At 38.9% G+C, this 25,530-nt stretch overlaps 1 protein-coding gene across 1 annotated transcript in view; it reads right to left on the bottom strand.

Annotated features, from left to right (window-relative positions):
• PLCH1 (phospholipase C eta 1) overlaps positions 1-25,530 on the bottom strand; it is a 238,967-nt gene that overhangs the window by 52,604 nt on the left and 160,833 nt on the right. Inside the window, exons 7-10 of the mRNA XM_059920073.1 lie at positions 19,879-19,972; positions 17,567-17,770; positions 9,539-9,659; positions 5,059-5,230 (exon numbers count right to left, since the gene is read on the bottom strand). Of these exons, the coding sequence (XP_059776056.1) occupies positions 5,059-5,230; positions 9,539-9,659; positions 17,567-17,770; positions 19,879-19,972 (591 nt within the window). The remainder of the gene's footprint in view (positions 1-5,058; positions 5,231-9,538; positions 9,660-17,566; positions 17,771-19,878; positions 19,973-25,530) is intronic.

Raw genomic sequence — 25,530 nt, 5'->3', positions numbered from 1 at the left:
AGATGAAAATTCAGCAAGATAGGGGTATGGGAATTAAGAGGTACAAACTACTATGTATAAAGTAAGCTACAAGGATATATTGTACAGCACAGGGAAATACAGCAATTATTTTATAATAACTTTAAATTGAGTCTAATCTATAAAAGTATTGAATCACTCTGTTATACACCTGAAACTAATATAATATTGTAAGTCAACTATACTTCAGTTAAAAAATAAAATAGGAAATGAAAAATGAAAATTCACAATAGCCAAAACGTGGAAATAACCCAGTGTCTACCAACAGATGAATGGATAAACAAAAAGTGGTATATGCATACACTGAAATGTTATTCAGCTTTTAAAAGTAAGGAAATTCTGACTCATGTTACAACATGGATGAACCTTGAGGACATTAGGCTAAAGGAAATAAGCCAGTCACAAAAGACAACTGTTGTATGATTCCACTTATATAAGGTACCCAGAGTAGCCAAATTCATAGAGACAGGAAGTAAAACAGTGGTATCCAGGGGCTGGAGGAAATGGGTGGTGGGGAAGATGGGAGCTGTTTAATGAGTATGAAGTTTTGGTTTTGCAAGAAAAGAGTTCTGTACATGGCAATGTCAATGTACTTGACACAGCTGAACTTTACACTTAAAAATGGTTAAGATGGTAGGTAAGTTCTATGTTGTGTGTATTTTACAATTAAAAATAATTTTTAAAAATTGAAAAATGAAAATAGACTGTCATACTGAGTGAAGTTAAGTCAGACAGAGAAAGAGAAATACTGTATGATATCGATGCAGAATCTAAAAAGAAATGATACAAATGAACTTATTTATAAAACAGAAACATCTCATAGAGAACAAACTTATGGTTACGGGGAGTGGGGGAAGAGATAGTTAGGGAGTGTGGGACTGACGTGTACACACTAATATATTTAAAATGGATAACCAACAAGGACCTACTGTATAGCACAGGGAACTCTGCTCATATTATGTAACAACCTAAATGGGAAAAGAATTTGAAAAAGAATAGATACATGTATATGTATAAATGAATCACTCTGCTGTACACCTGAAACTATCACAACATTGTTAATCAACTATTCTCCAATATAAAGTAAAAAGTTTAAAAAAAAAAATGAAAATAAAATTTGTTATCCCCTTGCCAATCATTACTTCAGACTGACTTGAAGGCAGATCGCTTGAATTAGGGGCAAAACAAAGGGAGAAGAGACTTTCAAGAAAAGGCAGTTTTATTACTTCCAATTAAATACAATTAATTAGGGATACTATATTTACAAGTAAAAATCAGACCAGGCTTCTGTTCGAGAATATATGACTCGTCATATACAGGCATCACCCGATCCCATGTCCTTAGAGCAGCTTGTTCTCCTGAGCAGGTTAAACGCGCCCTTCTCTCCTGCTGGCTGTGTCCTCTGCACTGACCAGACCTGCTTTTATGGACAATGCAATGACACTCCTGCCCAGCCAGGACATGCCCCTCGCAACCACTCACCAACACACTTTAGGAATCGGGGCTTTTGGACAACAAGGGGGAATTCTTATAACAAAATGGTAGAAAACCCAAGTTATAGAATTATACGCACATTATGATCTCAATGATATATAAAAACTCAGGGAAAAAAATCTGGCAAGAAATATGGCCCATTATTAGGAGTACGAATCTCTGGGTAACAGCATTATGGGTGATAGTTATTTTCTCCTTTTCTACATTTCCCAATTTATATTCAGAAAAAGTAAAAGTAAAAAAAAAAGCAGAAGGCATGGCCCAGGGGCCTGATAAGGGCTTCTAGGACAGCTAACCATCCGTATCAGTAAAAGCATCTTACTTGTAAGCAGAAAGGAATATTAATAGGAAATTGAATCACTCCCGGAATCTTGGGGGGCAGAGGGGGCAGAACCAGACTCTGTGGCTAAGGGACCAAGGTCACTGTGGTAGACAGCCTCTAAAATACCCCCAATGGTTCCTACCTCTTGGTATTCGTGTACTTCTATAATGCCTTCCCCTTGAGTGTGGGCTGGACCTAGTGACCCCGTTGAATGAATGGAATACAGCAAAAGCATAAAGATGGGGGAAATTCTTTAAACGTGGAAGGATGTTCATATGCTTGGCAGCCAAAAGTAATGATAAATTTCTAAATATCATCCCAGACTACTACCCAGGCTGACCTTCTCTAAACTAGAGCTCCAGTGACTTCTGTTATATATTCCTGCTCTTCACACCGTGACTGGCCCGCCTTCAGCACTCTGGATCTTCCCCTTATCCATTTCTCCTCCCTCCACAGGACCACCAGCACAGTCAGATTTTCAGAGAACTCTCCCTCCCAGTTTCCTGCATCTTCCCTGATACCCAAAGCTCTTGACCTAAAGGGCTTGGCAAAGAGATAGATTCAAAGCTGGTTAAATCATTTATGTAATGAAAACAAAATCTGTATTAAGAATCCAAACTCTTAGAATTTGAATACTTAAATATTTTCTTCAACTTACAAAAGGATGGTTATAGGTTTAAAAAGGTGGTATTTAATTTGCCTTCATACCCCTATGTAATATATTTCTTATTTGTATGTGCTATCTGCAAAGTGAAAACTACATTCTTTTCCACAGGAATATATATAGCTATAGATATATAAATGTGGCACTAAGCTTCAAATCCCCTTTACTTAAATGTGGCAGTAGGTGGGGAAGCAAGGAGAGAAAGTTGCCATCTAGAGTATTCACAAGGCGCCCTCACTTTCAGTCCTTTCAAAATCCCATTAAAAGACATCAGGGCCATATCTTCTGCCAGCTTTTTCCACATTCCTGGTCTTTGAAAGATACTTTATACAGGCAGATAGGAAGAAAAGCAACACCACAGAAGATTGTTTCTTAACGCCTCTTATGAACAGTGTTACGCCTGAGGAAAATTATAGAATAAACTTAGGTAGAATTTTATGAACTTAACAGTGGTCCAGTGTAAACAAAGAATGACCTAGGAGTCCCCTTCAGATATACATACTATTTCATGCAGGAGTCACACTCAAGAATTAGATTAATTCCTCCATGGTACATGGAAATATTTCTAGAGACTGGAACCATAGCCATCTCTTAGCTTTTAGCTGCATGGCCCCAGGACAGCGGTAACTGCTCTATGACACATCTGTAAAAGTAAAATGCTTGGACCAGATAAGTTTTCTTTCAGTAATGAGTCTACGGAAAATTACTAAGTTCGTTATTATTTTTGTTCAAAAGCAAATTTTTGTTTAATTTTTAGGAGATACATACACACACAGTTGGCCCTCTGTACCCAAGGGTTGGTTGAATCCACAGATGTGAAGAGCCAACTGTACTAGGCCATTTCATATGAGGGGCTTGAGCATTGTGGATTTGGAACCAATCCTGTGGGTACTGAGGGACTAGTGTGTGTGTGTGTGTGTGTGTGTGTGTGTGTATACACACACGGTTGGAAAGTTTGTGTGTCACGGTTATAATAATAAACAACTTGTCCATCTCCAAAGTGGTAAGTAGCCATTCAAATGCTGCCTTTTGGATCACAGACTGCTCTGATGCTAAAGGAACTTAGGAAAATCAGTTCCCTTTTTGTTGCTTCAAATGGGAGTGTGTTGGTCCAGAGATCTAAGAAATCTCCTTAAAGTCTGGAGAAGGTTACTACTAGCAAATGGACTGCAGCTGCTTTGAAATACCCACAGCCCACATTGCTGCCACTCCTTCCAACGAGTGCCTCAGGTCTTCTGGCTTCAATTCATCCTGGTGCCCATTAGCCCTAGGACAGTCTATGCCCAATGATCCAAAGCTCAGTTATGCAGAAGGGATTCAATGAGTTCATATCAAATATTCCTTAAGTTCCACTGTCCAAATGAGAAGTATTTCAATCAGATGGACTCATTCTGCATTTAACCTTCTGACGCTTGGCTAAAGACCATTTGGGAACATGGAAACATTTACAAGGCTATAAAGCTGACACTGAGCTTTCTAACCTAGCAATCAGTTTTCACCACAAGAGACTGCGTTAGCAAGACTTCAGGAAAATTGACCTTAACGTTATTTCTTGCATTATATAATTGGAGCTTTTATTCAAAATGCTTTCACACGTACAAATGCCCAATGACACCCCTTTGATGGATTCAGCCTATAACTCTCATTTAACTGATAGAAAAACAGGTTTTGACCCATTCTAAAGATGAATACTTTCCATCTTTCCCATTTGCTGTCCTCTCTTAAAGCCCCAGTTAAAGTCTTGCTATGAAATTACACTATCTGACTTTCCGGTGCCTCCTCTGTGATATTTGGTTTTTGTACACACCCTTTTTAAGTAAAATATAACCCCATTTGATCATTAATACTCTACTGCTTTTCCTTAGGTTTTTAGTCTCAAAACAATACAACTATCCAAGATGCTTTTAGTCCAAACACACAAAATTAACTGCAATTAAATAAAATCACATCAGCAATCTGAGAACACAAGGAGCTGTCTTTCTGGCTATTCCTTGCATTAATAATATTCATTTCAGATAGTAAGTTTTCTCCCTCAGAAGATCTGTTTATGAAATGCCATTCTATTCACCTACTGCTCCTCCGCATACACACGAATCCTACTGTGTCTGAACGTGTGCTCTACTTTGAAGCGAGCTCTTCTCACTTACATAACCAAGGCTGACCAACCGTGAAGACTTTTTTTGACAGACAGTTATTGGAGCTTGAAATGGCAGAGAAGAATCTGAAAGAAATGCTTTTGGATACGGACACATGTAATCCAGGGCTCCCGTACACAGACCCCTCTCCAGCGTCAACTACTACAGACTAAAATATTCAGTATTTGGTTTACAGTATTGAGGTTCTCACTTCATAAAAACAAATCCCAGCATACGTGGTCAGTCAGTAACAAGCTTTTTCTGAAGGTATGACTATAAATAAGTTGGAACAAGGTGCATGCACAAATCTAGACAACCCTTCATATATTGACTATTATTCTCTTGATAAACCAGTTTTCAGTCCTTAAGGGAGGGAGGGCTTAGCAGGTTATTAGTGCCTTTTATTGCATTCCTGAGGTAATTACCTTCACTAGGATTTTGCCTTTCAAACTTTGAGGGCTTGGAAGCTGCTTGGTCTCTCCTGCGTCTACAGATGACAGGTCGAGTTTGTCTCGGAATATTCCTTTCAGGTACTGAGCAATTTTCCTTTGCTGCTGGACACTGCAGTGATTCTCAATAGACAGTATGACCGGGAACCTGAGAGAACAGCAGCACATTGTAAAGGTGTCGAATACAGCAACTCACAGGGACTTTTGAAAATTATTCTGTATTCATTATGTTCTTACAAGCCTAGTGACAGTATTTGTGAGTGAGGTGATAATTAAAATGCTTCTAAAATGAAAAAGATGAGAGATGCATTAAAAAAAATAACAAACTCCTCTGGCCAAATATATTTTACCAGGCATAAAGGGTGAACAAAATACCAATCCATATGAGATGACTTAGTCTAATATTTTGTAGCTCTATCTCTCCCTCAAACACACATGCACACACACAGTACATATATTTTGTCTCTTTTACAAGGAAAAATAAAAGAGAAAAATTTGAGAGATAAGAAACCTAAAGAAAGAAAACTCATAAGGTAATTTTGTATTATTTATTCAAAAGTCTAGAAACATCTAGGAGACTATCATTAAATGAAGATATTTACTCTAAAAATATATATTCAACACACAGCTTGAAAATTACTATTAAGGATAAAATAACACAATGGAATTTTGTGTTTTATAGCGTCCTGTGTCAGGCATTTCAAAATCATTTGTATAGAATTATACACTAGTCTTTACTTTCAGAAAGGAAAAAAAAAGTCAAGCATTCACTCTCCTCCAGCACTCAGGGTTCTGTGCAGAGAATGTGAGACCCCAGTGGAGCGATTAGTACAGACAGCCTTAGGAACCAGCAACAATTCCACGACCTTACTCCTCTTCTGACTTCGTTTTTTCCTCAGAAAAACAAATTCAGGCTTATTTTCATTTTTTTTCTAGTTTCCATCACATATCTTCTGAAGTACTAGGCAATATATTTTTTTCCGGAATAGTCACACCAATATTTAACTTGCCTAATACATCTATATGGAGAAAAAAATTTATTTATGCGCTTGTATGAGAAGCACAAACTCCACAATACAGGCTGTGACCTCCTGAAATTACATTCTATCCTCATTAGTAAACTTGATGCCAGAGGTAATACGAGAGATGAACCTTTGTGACTGAGGTCGGTTTGGTTACCGGACTATAATCTGTTTGCTCCTGTGTCCTCACATGGGTTTTACCCCAGAGTGTTAGAAAGAGAGAAAAACAGCAGACTAGCAACCCTGAGTTGTCTGCGCAGTCACATCAGGGAGTTCTAGCAATGGATTTTTAAATTATCAATCTGTTTATAAAAAGGCTATCAGTGTCTAATGATGCTTGGTGTATGAAGCAGTGCTTCTCGACAGGGGCTGGGGCAACTGTGTGGCACCCTTCCAAAGGGACATTTGTCAATGTCTGAAGACATTTTTGGTGGTCACAATGTTGGGGATGGGGGTTGCCACTGGTGTTTAGTGAGTAGAAGTCACGAATTTGCTCACCATCCTGCAATGCACAAGACAGTTCCCCATCACAAAGAATTATCTGATCCAAAATGTCAATAGTGCCAAGGTTGAGAAACCCTGGTGTAAAGATGCAACTAAGGACTTCCTTGGTGGTCCAGTGGTTAAGACACTGCCCTTCCACTCAGGGGCATGGGTTCAATCCCTGGTCAAGGAAGTTCCGCGTACGGTGTGTTGAGGCCAAAAAAACCCACACATGAAACAAAACAAAACATTTTCATTTTGGGACTTCCCTGGCAGTCCAGTGGTTAAGACTCTGCACGTCCACTGTAGGGGGGTGCGAGTTCAATCCCTGGTTGGGGAACTAAGATCCCACATGCTGGGCGGCACGGCCGGAAAAAAATAAAAAAAAAGATGCAACTAGAACTTAAAGCTGCACTTTTAAAATGTGCTAAACAGGGGGCTTCCCTGGTGGCGCAGTGGTTGAGAATCTGCCGGCCAATGCAGGGGACACGGGTTCAAGCCCTGGTCTGGGAAGATCCCACATGCCGCGGAGCAGCTCGGCCCCTGAGCCACAACTACTGAGCCTGCGCGTCTGGAGCCCGTGCTCCGCAGCGGGAGGGGCCGCGATAGTGAGAGGCCCGCGCACCGCGATGAAGAGTGGCCCCCGCTCGCCGCAACTAGAGAAAGCCCTCGCACAGAAACGAAAACCCAACACAGCCAAAAAAAAAAAAATAAAAAAAAAAAAAAATAAAATAAAATGTGCTAAACAAGCTTATTAACTGTTTTAATTTGAAGTGCTTTTCTCCTAAGGATCCCCAGACTTTAAGTAAGCATAGTCAAGTCACCAGAGGGTCCTCCGAAGTACATAGACAGGAGGTCTTCTCAATGCCCTACTTCACATGTTGGAAAATAACGGCAAATCACTTCATCAACTTGGCTAAGATTAGTAGCAATCAGGGTAAAAAGACCCATCAGAATTTAGTACTCGGATTCTTCCATGTGGAAGACACCACAAACCAAACCTGCTATGCAGCAAGTGTCTCTCATCAGAACAGCACTTTAACTTCATATTTAATTAATGAGAAGACGAAATGTTAGAAATATTAAAGGCTACTAATGTCTATAAAATTAATTTCATGCAATTGTAATTTTAATTTGCCTCTTTTAATGCAAAAATCATTTCTTGAATGTCTGGTATATTGCAGGCACTGGCTAGGCAATAAAGAATGAATAAGGGGGAGTTCCCTGGTGGCCTCGCGGTTAGGATCCTGGGCTTTCACTGCTGGGGCCCGGGTTCAGTGCCTGGTTGGGGAACTGAGATCCTGTAAGACGCACATAGCAGTCAAAAAAAAGGGGGTGGGGAATAAAGTTTTATTTTTAATTTCTTTTAAAAATGAATGAATAAGACATAGCCACATATTTTCAAGGAGTTCATGGTCCTAACTACTTAAAAGGAGCCAAGTCACCAACAATTGCAAGAAGGTGCTGTATGATATGATAGAAATATGTTGAGTGCTAAGGACAGTGAAAAGCAGCATTTAAATCAGTTGTAGTATTGGTAAGTTTGCCAACGCCTAAGCAGTCTTCTAGGATGAGCAAGAATTGGGCAGGTGGAATAATGGAGATGAGTGTTTCAGACAGAGAGAACGGCACAGGTGAGGGTAGGGTCTGTGAAAGCACTGAGATCCCTAGGGACTCCGGAAGACAGTCAGTGACGGCAGAAGCCCAAGTCTCTGTGGAGCAACAGTGGGAGACAACACTGGAAGAGCAGGAAGAGGCCAGGCCTTGAAGGGCACGGAAGGCATGACCATGTACAACAGGGAGTCTTTGAAGGACTTCAAGAATCACAACATCAGCTTATATTTTCAGAAAGGAACATACTACACCAGCGTGGAGGAGAAACCAAAGAGAAATGAAAATGAAGAGGGGGCAGTGGAGTCAAAAGATAATGTAGCAAGTAGGACTGAAAAGATTGGCTGAATCGAGAGTGGACTCCCAGTTTCTAGGTAAAGCCATTGGTAAACAGTGCTAGCCTCCTAACTGGAAGGAAATGGAGCAAGGGGACGCTTGGCGGAAGGAAAGGCTGAGTTCAGTTTGGGGTGGCGGCCCCGTGCTGGTAGGAGTCTTATCCTTGCTCAGTGTTGAGGTTCCCCAAACCTATTGTGGTGTGCCTGGCTTAGAGTGGGCGCCTTTAAATATCTAAGTAAACGCCTGCATAAATAATGAAATTTGTTAAATTTCAGGTACCTATGGGATACTCAGATGAATTTGTAGTAAGAATTTTTCAATATATCTCTGAAACTTAGGGAAAACATTCTGGATATATAATGGGCAAATAACCAAAAAGTAGACCAAGGACAACAACTTAGGAAATAGTGACCATTAAAGGAGTGAGGAAACGGACTAGAAGACCGTAGGCTAAAGAAAGAGGTCGAGAAGCAATGGCAGCAATAGAGGAGAGAATGCTATAATAGAGGCCCCCCAAAAGCAAGTATTAAGGAGAAAATTATCACCATTATCAAATGCCAAGGAGGGGTCAAGCAACATAAGGACCCCAGGCATTTCAGTATACATAGGACATCCAGCAAATCTGGAAACCAAGATATTATTATTTTACTGTACTGCAATATAATCCCAATAAGCTATTTATTATGTATAGTAACCTGTGTTTCTAAACTTTATAGACACTCTGTACACCCTGGCTTTAGAAATTTTGAGGTCACTCTTTGTAAGAACATGCTTCGAGGAGGCAACATCTTGAGAGAGAATGGGGTAAGGAATAAAGGGAGCACAAGAAAGTATGTACATGCGGCCCTTGTTTGTTCGGTGTTTTGTTGGGAAGGAAGGAGAGAACCAGGGCAGGAGAAAGCGAGACGTAGACTCCAAGGAAGTGTGTGGCTTGGTGGCCGTGTTACATCAGGCAGTGGTCCATGTGCCTGCTGAGCCTGGCTCCCAGCTGCTGCTCTACTTACTCGTTCTTCACAAAGGCATGCTTGTTGATGGTCTCCACAACATCCCTGAAGAGGATCTTTGAAGTGAGCGTGTAACCGTGGTGTACGACCGGCTCTCCGTCGGGGCCATCCCAACAGTCAACTGCCAAAAACAGAATGTCACATCAACAACCCAAAGTTTCTGGTGTGTCCTGATAGTTCTGGAAATAGCAGACAAGAATTAAGTTTATTGTTTGAGCTTATACGTATTATGATCATGACAAAGATGTCAGACCGAAATGAGTGTTCTGGCATATTTATCAGAATAAGGAATTAGAGATTATAAATGATTTACTGCAAGTGCTTATAGTTAACAAAGAGGTCCTATACATAAGCAGCTTAGCATTTACCAAGAACTCTCATTAGAAACTGATCTAAATCCAATCGAGTATGCTTGAGCATAGTGATATTTCTTAACAGGTTGTTTCTCTAATTTTACTTCTTCTTATTCAGTTTACTATAGTCTTTTAATGTTTCAATGACCCTCTCAAATCAGTAACCGGGTTTTTCATCATTGTCCTCCTAAACTCATTATGTTTCCATTAGATTTATTTCTATTTGATTAATTCGACAGTAGTTCTAAAATAGCATTGACTTCTTAACTTCGAATCTTCAGGCCCTGCTAAGATTTATGTGAATATGGACAAATGATTTAATAATTTAAAGTATTGCTTCCCCATCCATAAAAGGAAAACTAAGAACAGGACTTGAATCATAAGTTTGAGTGATCTATAAGTACATGAAAAGTCGATTATAAACCTGCATGGCACACAGTAATCATTATTGTCATTGATACTATTGATACTGTTACGTGTATGGACAACCTCGCTGACCCGCAGCTGGAGAAAGACCGCAGCTTCCTTACCATCCTCCCCAACTTAGAGTTTGCCTTCTCTTGTTTTATACCTTGCCACCGGACTAATTTCTCAAAACACTTTCTCCATGTCACTACTTTGCTCAAAAGCCTACTCAGTGCATAACATAGCATCCAACATATAGTATGTACTCAGTAGGTCTATGTTAAATTTATTAATAAACAACCTATAGCAGCTCCTGCTTGCTTAACACCAAGGTCCCTATCTCTGGTGCTAGAGACTGGCTAGCCATTCAACTAAGCCTGTTTTCTCTCTCGCCCTAGCTCACAGCTAGACCACAGTTCCCAGCCTTCCCTTGCAGTAGGACATGGCCATTGAAATGTGGGCAGAAATGATGTGCACCACTTCCAGGTCTGCTTTATGAAACCCTGCCCTCACAGTTATCCATGCCCTCTCTTCTGCTGTGAGTTTGGAAGTCATGTGCTGAAGATGGCACAGACACAGAAGGAAAGAGCCTGTACCCCTAAATCACTGCTTGAAAGAGTCACCCATTAAGAACAGCTATTTCGGACTTCACATAAGAAATAAACTTCAGTTGTTTTAGGGCACAGAGATTTAGGCTTAACTGTTAAAGAAACTAGTTAATTAATATCTTAGCTCCTGTTTGACAAGTCAAACTTATTTTCTCCTACTTCCAACCTCACAGACTTATTCTTCCAGTTAGGCAAGCTTCCTCACATACGATCCTACTTCCATGCCTTTGCTTCTTTCATTTAAGGTCAACTGAAGTGCCCTCTTTCACTTTGCTTATCTCAGTCTCAACCAAGGGTCAAATCCTTGATTAAGGATTTAGATCCTAAACCAGGATCCCCCATAGAATTTTGCCAGCTCTCATGACATTGCCCTTCCTTATGACACGGGGGTCACAAATTCAAATACCAACAAGAACCAAGCAGGTCACATAAATAAATGTAGCAGCCCAACAGGAAATGTGTGTCTAAATGAGGTAACTATTTCTCACTGTCAGTCAATCATTCCTAAGTAGGAATAAGGACCCAGTTACCAGATCTGAGAAAAGTCAAAGGTCTCTTTCCTCTCTCTTTCTGTCTCTCTCTCTAGATAGATGAGAGTTGGGGGGGTGTGGGGTTCTGTTCCCTAACTAATACAGTTACATATATCAATTAAATACTGCCTATTAAAATATCCTTGGGGGGCGGGAAATGGAAAAAGGAAAAGGAGAAAGTACTTTCAAGGTTAAAACTATTGGAATACTGGAAACAAAGTTTAAGAACAAATATTTTGGGATGCTATCATACAGTGTTATACTGTTCCTTTGGGCCTGTAAATGAGGTCAAACAGATAAAGGCATCTTCTCGGAAGAGAGGCTCCATCCCTCTTTTGACATGTGCTTGACATTCTTTAATTTGTCTTTGGATATAAGTGTGAAAAGAATAAACAGATGTTTCAAAAGTATGTAACTTAAACAATATACCCTAATTTATATCCCATTTTGGAAGAAAAAGGGCATAGGAGGGTTTCTCATAAATGAGCTAATACATTTTCAAAAAGAATGCAAAGTAGGCGAGGCAATGCCACAGCTGACTTGATGATCATGTACACATAAAAATATCTCTTCATATGAAACTACTTTGGTAATGAAAGAAGGAGCCCTTTTGCTAACATTTATAACACAGGCAGAATATGCATAGTTGAGGATGGTTCGCCTAACGTTCACTTTTTAGGTCTATTTAATCACTTGTCTGTTAAATGAGGATAGCAACATCCCCAAATGGTGCTGCCATCTGAACGCGTGGCATCCACAGCCAAGTTCAAATGGCCATGAAGAGCTCCTGTAAGAGCTAGTGCTATGATGAGAATGTTGGCAAAGTAGAAATCCTCTAACCAATTTCCTAGCCACAAAATAGCCAGGCCCATTTTTTCAATCAGACCACATGTTAGAAGCCCCCGAAAGCACCCTGACAAACAGCTGGTCAGATCTGAAGGCCAGCTGAGAGACTAACATGACAGCTTTTCATAGTGGAACTCAAAATGTTTCACCCTGATAGTGCTTCCAGAGATAACAGGAAAAGTTGTAAACCGATTACAACAACAATACGTCAGTTCCATAATGAAAGTGAAAATCCCCTGGACAGAACATCCATATTTATAAAGCAACTAGGGCTGAAAATCAAGGGAAATGAAAGGCCGTGTAAAAAATGTCATCAATCTGATTTGCTGGCAAACCCACTTCACCAACAAAAGACTTATTCGTCTTCCCCAAGACACCATATATATCCTGACCGAGGACATTGTTGCAGCTGAACTAATGGAGATGGAAAACACAGTATTATCAAAATAGAAGGTTGAAAGTGGAGAGATTCTTCAGGCCACAATACCATGAAAAAACTGTCCAGAATCATTACTCTCCATCTCTAAGAACTATACTTGGCAAAAGCTGCTTCAGAAAATTATCTGTGGGACCTGAAATTTTTAATCCATGACCTGCTACATTCTATAAATCAGGTTCTTTAACTCCTAGCTACAGCTGTTTAAGAATAAAAACAACTTCATCCAGAAGTAACGTAGATAAAGCACCACTGGGTGTATATAGATTGGTGCCTCCAGGTCCAAGCTTGAAGTGTAAACTAAGATCTTCAAATTACAGGGCTGACAGAAATTGTCAGGAGAGCACGAAAAATCATGTTATCAAGTTCTAGAGTCTTCAGGAACATCTAGATATTTAGATGCCAAGCCTAATCACAAGTCAAGCAAATGCCTCCTGCTAAAGCCAACCTCCTCTCTGTGCTGTGTATTGTGCTTCCTAGTCTTCCTTATGTGACCTGATGGTCCTTATTTGATCCCCCCCTTGGGCTGGTCATGTCATTCAATGCTTGTTCTTCCAAAAACCCCAAAGGCTTCCTGGAGAAGCAAAGTGGGGGAGTCAGACAACTTGGGTTCAAATACCAGCTTCCAAGCTTCCTAGCTATGGGACCTTGAGCCACCAACCCTACCCCAAGTTGGGGTGCCTTCTTAAGGAGATTATTCCATCTTCCTTAGTGTTGAAAGAATTAAAGAAGAATGTATGGAAAGCACTTAACCAGAACCTAGCCCACAAAAGGGGATGAAATCATGGTGGTTTCCCTGTTCCTTCCCAGTATATTCTAAGCCAAGGTGACAACCATAGTTTCAGACAGGAAATAGAGCAAGTACAAAGCTGACCAAGTCTCTTAGATAAACACAGTATAATGCTTCTTCTCAACAAAACCTTCCAGAAATAGCAGCTTGACTTTCACTGTCTAGTCACAGATTATTCCAATAGTGAAAACTTCAAGCCAAACAACAGAGGAGAAATTTGCTGATGCAGGCTTGGCAAGGGAGATATTTGAGAGATTGCACATCCTTTAAAATTATATCCAAGCTGTGCATCTTCTCAGTTTGTGTGAATGTCTGGAGCAAGCAACACCTTTTACACAAGGAGGGCAAAGATCAATAGCTTCTATTACTTTGGTGACTGGCAAAGAGGAAGAAAGAAGGTACAAGGGAAGGCCCATGTTCAATGTCATCTGCTGCACACAATTTCCAAAAGCTAATTTTAAAATTAAAAGATCCCTGAAAAAGCTAAAACTAAAAATTATTTGTGCCTTACTATAAATTATGTTAATCAGATAACTTTCCTTCTTAATAGCCCAAGGAACGCCAGAGAAATAGAAGATCTGATTCAGTAAGGAGTTGATCATTAGAACATGGTTAAGCTTGGGTAAGACACTGATTTTGGACAGAGAAATCAAAAAAGAAATGATTGGGCATCTGAAAGACCTGAAAAGCAAAGGAAACAGTACAGGGCAAAGAAGTAACAAAATCGCAAAACTGCCTGGAGTTGACTTTCACTTCATGGAGTCACCAGAAGTCATTTTCCACATTTGGCCTCCAAGAAAATGTCACCATTTAAAATGATAGGCAACCATTACTCTGAAGCCAATAAGGGTGTGTGACCTGGCATCTCTATGCATGACAGACTTGTAAAACTGCTTGAGTGCTGAGTGAACAAATGGTTGAATAATGGCTGAGAACAGAATGTCACCTCAAGACCTTTTGTTGCTCGAAAGGTTTTCCTTTATGCTCATATTTTATAAGCATCTTCATTATCTAGTTGCTTAAGCTACTCAATTATCAGTCACTATTGTCAGTAGGTGTTCTCTGCATCTACTGCAAAAATGCCATGTCTTAAATCATACTCTTCCAGAGGGCTAAATTTGTAGTGGTCCTAATGGTTGTGTATGCAGATAGTTTTTAATACCTGTCCATTTTAAAAATATGTCAATTTGCCTTTATAACATTACTACTACTATTACTGTAACATTACATATGCTACTTTTGTAGCAGAAAATTCTTTAAGCCAGAAACTATCTGACAAAGAAGAGCTCCTCTACTCACCAGTATTATCTCACTGCCCTACTGCTTTATTCATCTCCCTACACTATTCCACCACCCCAAGAACAACTTGCTGCCTACTGCTGACTCCCGTATGCTCCCACCAAAAAGCAATTCCCCTTTGCTCCATGGAATCTCCATTCCAGTGTAAACAAACCCCCTTTCATCATCAGACTCTCTAACAAACCCCCTTTCATCATCAGACTTTCTGGAATTCTTCCTCAACCTCCTTATCTTGGTTAACAACCAGTTTACCTGGGAGGATACTACTTCCTTTCTCCAGATGCTTTTTTTGTATAAATCACAAAATGAGGATGTTACTTTTAAACAATTGTTGTTCTACATTCATTTAAAAAATCCCCCCACTTTTAAACCTCACTTAATCCATCTCTACCTTCCTGATGTCTTCCAAGTGCCTTTTCTGTAGCATTCTTCTTCTACTTAAGTATGTGGTTTACAGTTTTTAATATCCAATTTTTGATCTTTTAATTTTTTAGCTTTGAATCTCCCTGTCAGCATCCTTTGACTTAAAAGTCCATGTGGGCAATCTACCCAATCGCTTAACCTTGACCTCAATGCCAACAGCTACTTGCTTCACTCAGTCATGCTCACCCACCACACGCCCTGCATATAGTCATCACCTCAACTATATCCAAAAATCCCACCTTGTGATAATAATTCTCTGTTCTTGTTTATTGTATGTGTGATGCCAACATTCTCAGTATTTCTGTTTCTTTGAGTCTTCTAGTCTCTTAACCTCATTTTGTGGCCCCTTCATTTCCTTTCCTAGTTCATGGACCTACTGTCACTTACTTAAAAGAGCTCTCATCAACATTTTGAGATATTTTATATGACCTAGAAATCCAGAGGCTTGGATCAATTCTAGAATCTGTCTTCACTGCTCCTATACCTAGTCTGTTGGGAATGGGGTGGGGGGGCAGTCTGAGCATGCAGATTTTGTATAACAAAAAGACTGTTTTGTTAAAGACTGTTTTTGAAATTAGCTAGGCCTTCCCCAATTTATCTTGTCAACTCCTTTCTCATTATTTGCTGATCTTTTTAAGACCCCATCCCCCAGCCAACCTCCACCCACTCTACACTTAGTGGATGGTGTTCTCTCCTACTATCCTGAGAAAAGAGAGGGTATCAGGCATGAACCATTTTAAAATTTCTTGTCCCCTACCCCATCTAAAAACAAAATGAATGAATCCTCATTTTCCCCTCTTCCAAGTCTCAAAACCTCCCCAACCCTGTATCAAGTCTTCTCCTAATGCAGAAAAAATGCCAAGTGATTAACTCACAGCAGATTAGCTACCTGACCTTCCCACTGGAAGGCCACCAAAACTATATAGCAAAAGACACTAATAACCTCCCAGCTGTCAAATGCAACCAGACTGGACACTTAGTCTTTATTTTACTTTTCTATTGCATGGGACATTTTTGACCATTTCATCCCTTAGGTCCAAGTGACTGCTTTGTGTTGGTTGTCTTTGTCAGTTCCCCTTGTTCTTTCTGCTTTGGAAGGTTGGATTGCATAAGTCCTCAGGCCTTGTTCTCTTTGCCACTTCTCTAAGTGATCTTGTCCACTGTGATGTACATTTACACATGAAGGTCTCTGTAAGTGATCTTGTACACTAACACACAGAAAACTTGGAATTGTGGAATCTTTATCTTTTCTGGATCCTTCTGTTGAGTTCACATATTGTTATTTAATTGACTGATAAAAATGTCCACGTAAATATTACAAAGTCACTATAAACTCAACTGATGGAAAGCTGAACTCATTAATGCTCTTCCTCTCAGTCCCCACAGTAGGTGATGGCACCATCATTCATTCCAGCTCTCCCCTTCAAGCCTTACATCCTTTACTTTGCTCACCAGGTCCTGTAAGTTTACTTCTTTAATATCCGTATAAGCATCTCTCTCACCTAGTCTAAGCTTTTATGATCCTTCCTTTGAATCATTTCAATAGCCTTCCCACCATTCTCCTTGCTCTAGTTTCACCTTCCTTCCCCCACCACAAACATACATCTTAAAGAAAAATTATCTTCCTACACTGCTCCCAAGCAATCTTTCTAAACTGCAAGTCTGACCATATCACTCTAGGTATTAAAACAATCCACTGGACCCTCGTTACCAAAAGCTAAAGTTGAAATTCCTTATCACAGCACTCAGAGCCCTTTATCGCTGACCCAAGTCTACCTTCCCAGGCTAACTGATTTCTCATCGTATTTTCCGTCACCCCTCACTTTCTGTATCACCTCTCAACCACGTTTGATTCAACTGGTGGAATTCTCACACCATACTATGATTTTTACCGTCCACCCCTTCTAATGACTGTGAGCGCCTTAAAGATAGAAACCACGTCTTACATCTGTGTCCTCACCCCCAGGAACCTCCTAGAAATTTAATAAGTGTTGGCTGATTGATAGACCATGAAGTATCTTAAAAATAAATATTTATCCTGAACCATTTTTACCACTGTTTAATCAAAAAAAAAAATCTTTCTAGGAAAAACTTTCACATTCATCACAATTTTTCAGCACCTGAAGGTGTGCCTCCCAAATGCTAGTACACAGCTCTCTCCCTGTTTGAAGTGTCAGGAGGAACCAGAGAGGATTATGAGTTAAGAATGACTTTACAGTGAGTGGGAAAATAGTTCTGATTAGCATGAGTGCATTTTTTTAGGTCTCCATTATTTACGCTAGACGTGCCTGACTAAAGCACGTGGGCGCCCACACACACTCGCGCTCAAAGCACGCACCTTCCACGCAGCGACAGCCCTCCTGCAGCACCCGTGCGTACATGTCCACTTTGGACTGAGACAGGAGCTGGTCCCCGGTCAGGTATGTATTGTGGGAGGAAGCGATGTAGTAGTGGCACAGGGGCTGGTCCATGTCCTGGTACACTTCATGGTGCAGTGGGTTAAATATGTCACAAGCAGGACTACGCATGAAGTTCGTGAAGCCTTTGGAAATGAGAGAGAGTGAAGTACTATAGCTTTGAAGCATATATACTTAACCGACTCTAACAAGGACAAAAGAGATCAAAGTTTGTTCATACTGATTACCTCATTTACCTTCAGGACAGCCTTTGCAGGGAATACCGGGGCAATGGGAGATGTGCTTCAGATCAAATAGACAGTGTCAAAAACTGAAATATGACTTTGGGGAGTAGCAGTTTAAATACAACCTACAGAAGAACAGACTTTTTAAGAGTTTTGATTGAGGGAGGGAGGGGGCTTATTGCAAAGCTCTTCAGTAACTGCTGAACTCAAGCTATGATTATTCAGTGTGACCTAATGGGTGGCTCATGCAGTGTTCAAGCCATATTTATCCTAAGTGATATACTGATCAACAGCAACCTGATAGGTTATTAAGTTGATTTGAAAAATAGTATTGTCAGTGCCATAGCTGAGGTAACAGGTCAGAAGTTAGGCATAGCTTAAAATCAGGGTATGATTATTTGACTATGAAACTGGTTTGGCAAGATGCTACTAATGGCTAGCACATTTGAGAAATGTGAAAAAGTATTTCAAGATTATGTAGAAAACCCCATCAGTTTTTCAAAAACATAGTGCCTGGGTAAGAGAGGCATTCATTAACATATTAACAGACATGTGAATGTCCTACAAGTACCTACATGGAATGATTATTAGGGTAAATTATTTCAAGTCTTCAAGAATCCTGTGGTAAAACTACCGGTAAATATCCTCTGAAACTCTGGAGAATTTCTTTATGCTCATCTTTATGGCCATAACTTAGAAATCAGGTTTAACTCCATCTTTTAAGGCCTCAGCAAAGAAAAGATTCATTTATTGGTAAAGAAAGGTCCAAATTAGTTCATCTTCTTTGGTTGTTTTTAAAATAGCTTTTAATTATATAAATATTAAATAATTTCTCTTCGTTTTAATTAGCCTCTATCCCTGGAAGTAAACATACAGTATCATACCCCCTTGTCCACACTGAGCCTGTTTGGGGGAATAGGAGGCCAACAATCAAAATTGGTAAGATAAGCCATGGTATCATATGCTCTTGCAGGAAGTGCTATGCCTCAGTAGTTTTTTTTATTAAGATTATCTATTCTGCCTGGGACCTGTTCTCTTTTGGAGAGCAGCCTACAAATTTCTTTCCCTACATATTTTAAATACATATGACTTATAGATACATGTAGCTATATTCATGCCATATCATTTATACATAATATCCTAGGAGCTAGATTCTGAATATATAACTGTGGGCAAGATACTTAATTTCTTTTTTCTTTTTTTTTTTTAAATTTATTCATTCATTCATTTATTTTTGGCTGCATTGGGTCCTCATCACTGAGTGCGGGCCCTCTCTAGTTGCAGAGAGTGGGGGCCACTCCTCATTGTGGTGTGCGGGCAGCCTCTCCCGTTGTGGAGCACAGGCTCCAGGTGCACGGGCCCCAGCAGCTGTGGCACGCGGGTTCAGTAGCCGTGGCACAAGGGCCTAGCTGCTCCATTGCATGTGGGATCCCCCGGACCAGGGCTCCAACCCGTGACCCCTGCATTGGCAGGTGGATTCTCAACCACTGCACCACCAGGGAAGTCCCAAATTACTTAATTTCTTTAAGCCTCGCTTTCCTCAATTATAGAATGAGATAGTCATATTAACAAAATTTGTGGTTCCTACAACCTCTCTACCACTACCAACTAGGGAAAACAAATTAGTTGCCAACATTTAAAAATAAAAAAACCAAAAAAACATGTTTACTTATTTTAGGGCCAAATTTCCCTTCATGAGATTATCTGGTTGAGACTATTTCTAAAAATTAACCATTTGAGAAAAGTCAAAATATTTCTTGGCATCTATCATACATAGTGGCATCAAGTTGACTTGCTTGGAGTAGAAAATGCTACTGTCCTTGCAAAAGTAAAAGAAACAGCAAAACCATGGCATCTGTTTTGTAGGAAAATATGTGTGTCATGGGTTTTATTTGAATCATCTGTAATTCCAAGGTTATCTCCCTATTTCTTTTCCTAAAAATTTTGCTAGAACGTAACTTAGCAAACTGAACTGAGAAATGAGAAATTAAGGATATTGGTTATTTTACCTTCTATGCCAAGGACATTTTTTGCCTTATTTTCTTCAGAAACTTCAAATTTTCTTATGACGTCAATACAATAGTCTGTTGTCACATTCGTCATCTAAACAAAACAGAACAATAGTACAGTACCTGCAATTTCATGAGATATGTTCCTCTATGCTAAAAGGGCATACTGATTTTTTTAAGCATTCGTGATACAGTGCAAAATGGTTAAATGAGCCATATTTGAGGTTACTAGTGTCATAACTACTTAACCTTTGGAAAATGATCATGATCTCAGTATTCCTTATACCTTTCAGATTTAATCAGGGAAAACAGTCCTTCAACTACTAGACAAATGTTCTCTATGAAGCAACAAGATTAATAAAACCAAGTCAATAATCAGTGCAAATGCATTGCCAAGTATCCACTCACTGTAAGATAGTAGTTATCTGCAAAAGTAATGCTTTCTACACAAACACTGAGGTTTGCTAATCATAAATTGTATGCAAAAAGAAAATGACTCTCTACCAAAGAAGCGTATTCTAGGTAAATCCACCTGTGTGTTTATAGCTACAGATCCTTCAACTGATTCATGAGAGCAGTCTGCCATGGTAACTCAAGAACACAAAGGTTAGCAAAAGAAAATAAAAATAAAAAGGTAGGTGAGAATTCTGGAGTGAGAATGCTTGTATTCAAATCAGCTGGCTCATATTATTAACAGTGTGGTCTTAAATAAGTCACTCACCTTCTTTGTGGCTACCTTATAAGGTAGTTGTGGGGATTAAATTGATTAATATTTGTAAGAAAAATGTATGGTACCAAAAAAGCAGTATATGCTAACATTACTGAGTTAATCTCAAGTTTGCTGCATGTACATTTCATGCTTAGTATCACTGGGAAAAGCAAACTCTTTGAGAATAATTTCTTTAATACTAATAAAGGATGTAATATTTTTATCAAAAATCCATTCAGCCCCACAATCTCACAATGGTATTTAAATATACTAACAAGCACCAGAGCAGACAGCAGAAGCAAGAAGAACTAAAATCTTGCAGTCTGTGGAACGAAAACCACATTCACAGAAAGATAGACAAAATGAAAAGGCACAGGACTATGTACCAGATGAAGGAACAAGATAAAACCCCAGAAAAAACAACTAAATGAAGTGGAGATAGGTAACCTTCCAGAAAAAGAATTCAGAATAATGATAGTGAAGATGATCCAGGACACTGGAAAAAGAATTGAGGCAAAGACCGAAAAGATGCAAGAAATGTTTAACAAACACCTAGAAGAATTAAAGAACACCTAGAAGAAGAACAAACAAATACAGATGAACAATACAATAACTGAAATGAAAAATAGAAGGTATTTCTACTTTATTATTTTTTTTTTAATTCTAGAAGGAATCAATAGCAGAATAACTGGGGCAGAAAACGGGTAAGTGACCTGGAAGACAGAATGGCAGAATTCACTGCCATGGAAAACAATAAAGAAAAATGAATGAAAAGAAATGAAGACAGCCTAAGAGACCTCTGGGACAACATTAAATGCACCAACATTCACATTATAGGGGTCCCAGAAGGAGAAGAGAGAGAAAAAGAACCTAGAGAAAATATTTGAAGTGATTATAGTTGAAAACTTCCCTAGCATGGGAAAGGAAATAGCCACCCAAGTCCTGGAAGCACAGAGAGTCCCATGCAGGATAAACCCAAGGAGAAACATGCTGAGATACATAGTAACCAAACTGACAAAAATTAAAGACAAAGAAAAATTATTAAAAGCAGCAAGGGAAAAACGACAAATAACATACAAGGGAACTCCCATAAGTTTAACAGCTGATTTCTCAGCAGAAACTCTACAAGCCAGAAGGGAGTGGCATGATATACTTAAAGTGATGAAAAGGAAGAACCTACAACCAAGATTACTCTACCCGGCAAGGATCTCATTCAGATTTGATGGAGAAATCAAAAGCTTTACAGACAAGCAAAAGCTAAGAGAATTCAGCACCACCAAACCAGCTCTACAACAAATACTAAAGGAACTTCTCTAAGTGGGAAACACAAGAGAAGAAAAGGACCTACAAAAACAAACCCAAAACAATTAAGAAAATGGTCATAGGAACATACATATTGATAATTACCTTAAACGTGAATGGATTAAATGCTCCAACCAAAAGACACAGGCTTGCTGAATGGACACAAAAACAAGATCCATCTATATGCTGTCTACAAGAGACCCACTTCAGACCTAGGGACACATACAGACTGAAAGTGAGGGGATGGAAAAAGATATTCCATGCAAATGGAAATCAAAAGAAAGCTGGAGTAGCTATACTCATATCAGATAAAATAGACTTTAAAATAAAGAATGTTACAAGAGACAAGGAAGGACACTACATAATGATCAAGGGATCAATCCAAGAAGAAGATATAACAATTATAAATACATATGCACCCAACATAGAAGCACTTCAATACATAAGGCAACTGCTAACAGCTTTAAAAGAGGAAATCGACAGTAACAAAATAATAGTGGGGGACTTTAAAACCTCACTTACACCAATGGACAGATCATCCAAAATGAAAATAAATAAGGAAACAGAAGCTTTAAATGACACAATAGACCAGATAGATTTAATTGATATTTATAGGAGATTCCATCCAAAAACAGCAGATTACACTTTCTTCTCAAGTGCGCACGGAACATTCTCCAGGATAGATCACATCTTGGGTCACAAATCAAGCCTCAGTAAAATTAAGAATATTGAAATCATATCAAGGATCTTTTCTGACCACAATGCTATGAGATTAGAAATGAATTACAGGGAAAAAAATGTAAAAAACACAAACACATGGAGGTTAAACAATATGTTACTAAATAACCAAGAGATCACTGAAGAAATCAAAGAGGAAATCAAAAAATACCTAGAGACAAATGACAATGAAAACACGATGATCCAAAACCTATGGGATGCAGCAAAAGCAGTTCTAAAAGGGAAGTTTATAGCTATACAAGCCTACCTCAAGAAACAAGAAAAATCTCAAGTAAACAATCTAACCTTACATCTAAATGAACTAGAGAAACAAGAACAAACAAAACCCAAAGTTAGCAGAAGGAAAGAAATCATAAAGATCACAGCAGAAATAAATGAAATACAAACAAAGAAAACAATAGCAAAGATCAATAAAACTAAAAGCTGGTTCTCTGAGAAGATAAACAAAATTGATAAAGCATTAGCCAGACTCATCAAGAAAAACAGGGAGAGGACTCAAATCAATGAAATTAGAAGTGAAAAAGGAGAAGTTACAACAGACACCGCAGAAATACAAAGCATCCTAAGAGACTACTACAAGCAACTCTATGCCAATAAAATGGACAACCAGGAAGAAATGGACAAATTATTAGAAAGGTATAACCTTCCAAGACTAAGCCAGAAAGAAATAGAAAATATGAACAGACCAATCACAAGTAAAGAAATTGAAACTGTGATTAAAAATCTTCCAACAAACAAAAGTCCAGGACCTGATAGCATCACAGGTGAATTCTATCAAACATTTAGCAAGAGCTAACACCCATCCTTCTCAAACTCTTCCAGAAAACTGCAGAGGAAGGAACACTCCCAAACTCATTCTACGAGGCTACCATCACGCTGATAGCAAACCAGACAAAGATACTACAAAAAAAGAAAATTACAGACCAATATCACTGATGAATATAGATGCAAAAATCCTCAACAAAATACTAGCAAACAGAATCTAACAACACATTAAAAGGATCACACACCACGATCAAGTGGGATTTATCCCAGGGATGCAAGGATTCTTCAATATACACAAATCAATCAATGTGATACACCATATTAACAAATTGAAGAATAAAAACCATATGATCATCTCAATAGATGCAGAAAAAGCTTTTGACAAAATTCAACACCCATTTCTGATAAAAACTCTCCAGAAAGTGGGCATAGAGGGAACCTACCTCAACATAATAAAGGCCATATATGACATACCCACAGCAAACATCATTCTCAACGGTGAAAAACTGGAAGCATTTCCTCTAAGATCAGGAACGAGACAAGGATGTCCACTCTCACCACTATTATTCAACATAGTTTTGGAAGTTCTAGCCACAGCAATCACAGAAGAAAAAGAAATAAAAGGAATACAGATTGGAAAAGAAGAAGTAAAACTGTCACTGTTTGCAGATGACATGATACTATACATAGAGAATCCTAAAAGTGCCAGCAGAAAACTGCTAGAGCTAACCAATGAATTTGGTAAAGTTGCAGGATACAAAATTAATGCACAGAAATCTCTTGCATTTCTATACACTAACAACAAAAGATCAGAAAGAGAAATTAAGGAAACAATCCCATTTACCACTGCAACAAAAAGAATAAGATACCTAGGAATAAACCTACCTAGGGAGACAAAAGACCTGTATGCAGAAAACTATAAGACACTGATGAAAGAAATTAAAGATGATACCAACAGATGGAGAGATATACCATGTTCTTGGATTGAAAGAATCAATACTGTGAAAATGACTATATTACCCAAAGCAATCTACAGATTCAATGCAATCCCTAGCAAATTACCAACGGCATTTTTTACAGAACTAGAACAAATCATCTTAAAATTTGTATGGAGACACAAAAGACCCCAAATAGCCAAAGCAGTCTTGAGGGAAAAAAACGGAGCTGGAGGAATGAGACTCCCTGACTTCAGACTATACTACAAAGCCACAGTAATCAAGACAATATGGTACTGGCACAAAAACAGAAACATAGGTCAATGGAACAAGATAGCCCAGAGATAAACCCACGCACCTATGGTCAACTAATCTATGACAAAGGAGGTAAAGATATACAATGGAGAAAAGACAGTCTCTTCAATAAGTGGTGCTGGGAAAACTGGACAGCTACATGTAAAAGAATGAAATTAGAACACTCCCTATCACCACACAAAAATAAACTCAAAATGGATTCGAGACCTAAATGTAAGACTGGACACTATAAAACTCTTAGAGGAAAACATAGGAAGAACACTCTTGGACATAAATGACAGCAAGATCTTTTTTGATCCACCTCCTAGAGTAATGGAAATAAAAACAAAAATAAACAAATGGGACCTAATGAAACTTGAAAGCTTTTGCACAGCAAAGGAAACCATAAACAAGACGAAAAGACAACCCTCAGAATGGAAGAAAATATTTGCAAATGAATCAATGGACAAAGGATTAATTTCCAAAATATATAAACAGCTCATGCAGCTCAATATTAAAGAAACAAACAACCCAATCCAAAAATGGGCAGAAGACCTAAACAGACATTTCTCCAAAGAAGACATACAGACGGCCAAGAAGCACATGAAAAGATGCTCAACATCACTAATTATTAGAGAAATGCAAATCAAAACTACAATGAGGTATCACCTCACACCAGTTAGAATGGGCATCATCAGAAAATCTACAAACAACAAATGCTGGAGAGGGTGTGGAGAAAAGGGAACCCTCTTGCACTGTTGGTGGGAATGTAAATTGATACAGCCACTATGGAGAACAGTATGGAGGTTCCTTATAAAACTAAAAATAGATTTACCATATGATCCAGCAATCCCACTACTGGGCATATACCCAGAGAAAACCATAATTCAAAAAGACACATGCACCCCA

This window comes from Balaenoptera ricei, chromosome 4 (genome assembly GCF_028023285.1).
Source record: "Balaenoptera ricei isolate mBalRic1 chromosome 4, mBalRic1.hap2, whole genome shotgun sequence".
In the NCBI taxonomy this organism is placed as follows: domain Eukaryota; kingdom Metazoa; phylum Chordata; class Mammalia; order Artiodactyla; family Balaenopteridae; genus Balaenoptera; species Balaenoptera ricei.
The sequence above is the reverse complement of the archived record's forward strand: the minus strand, read 5'-3'. Positions and strand labels throughout refer to the sequence as shown.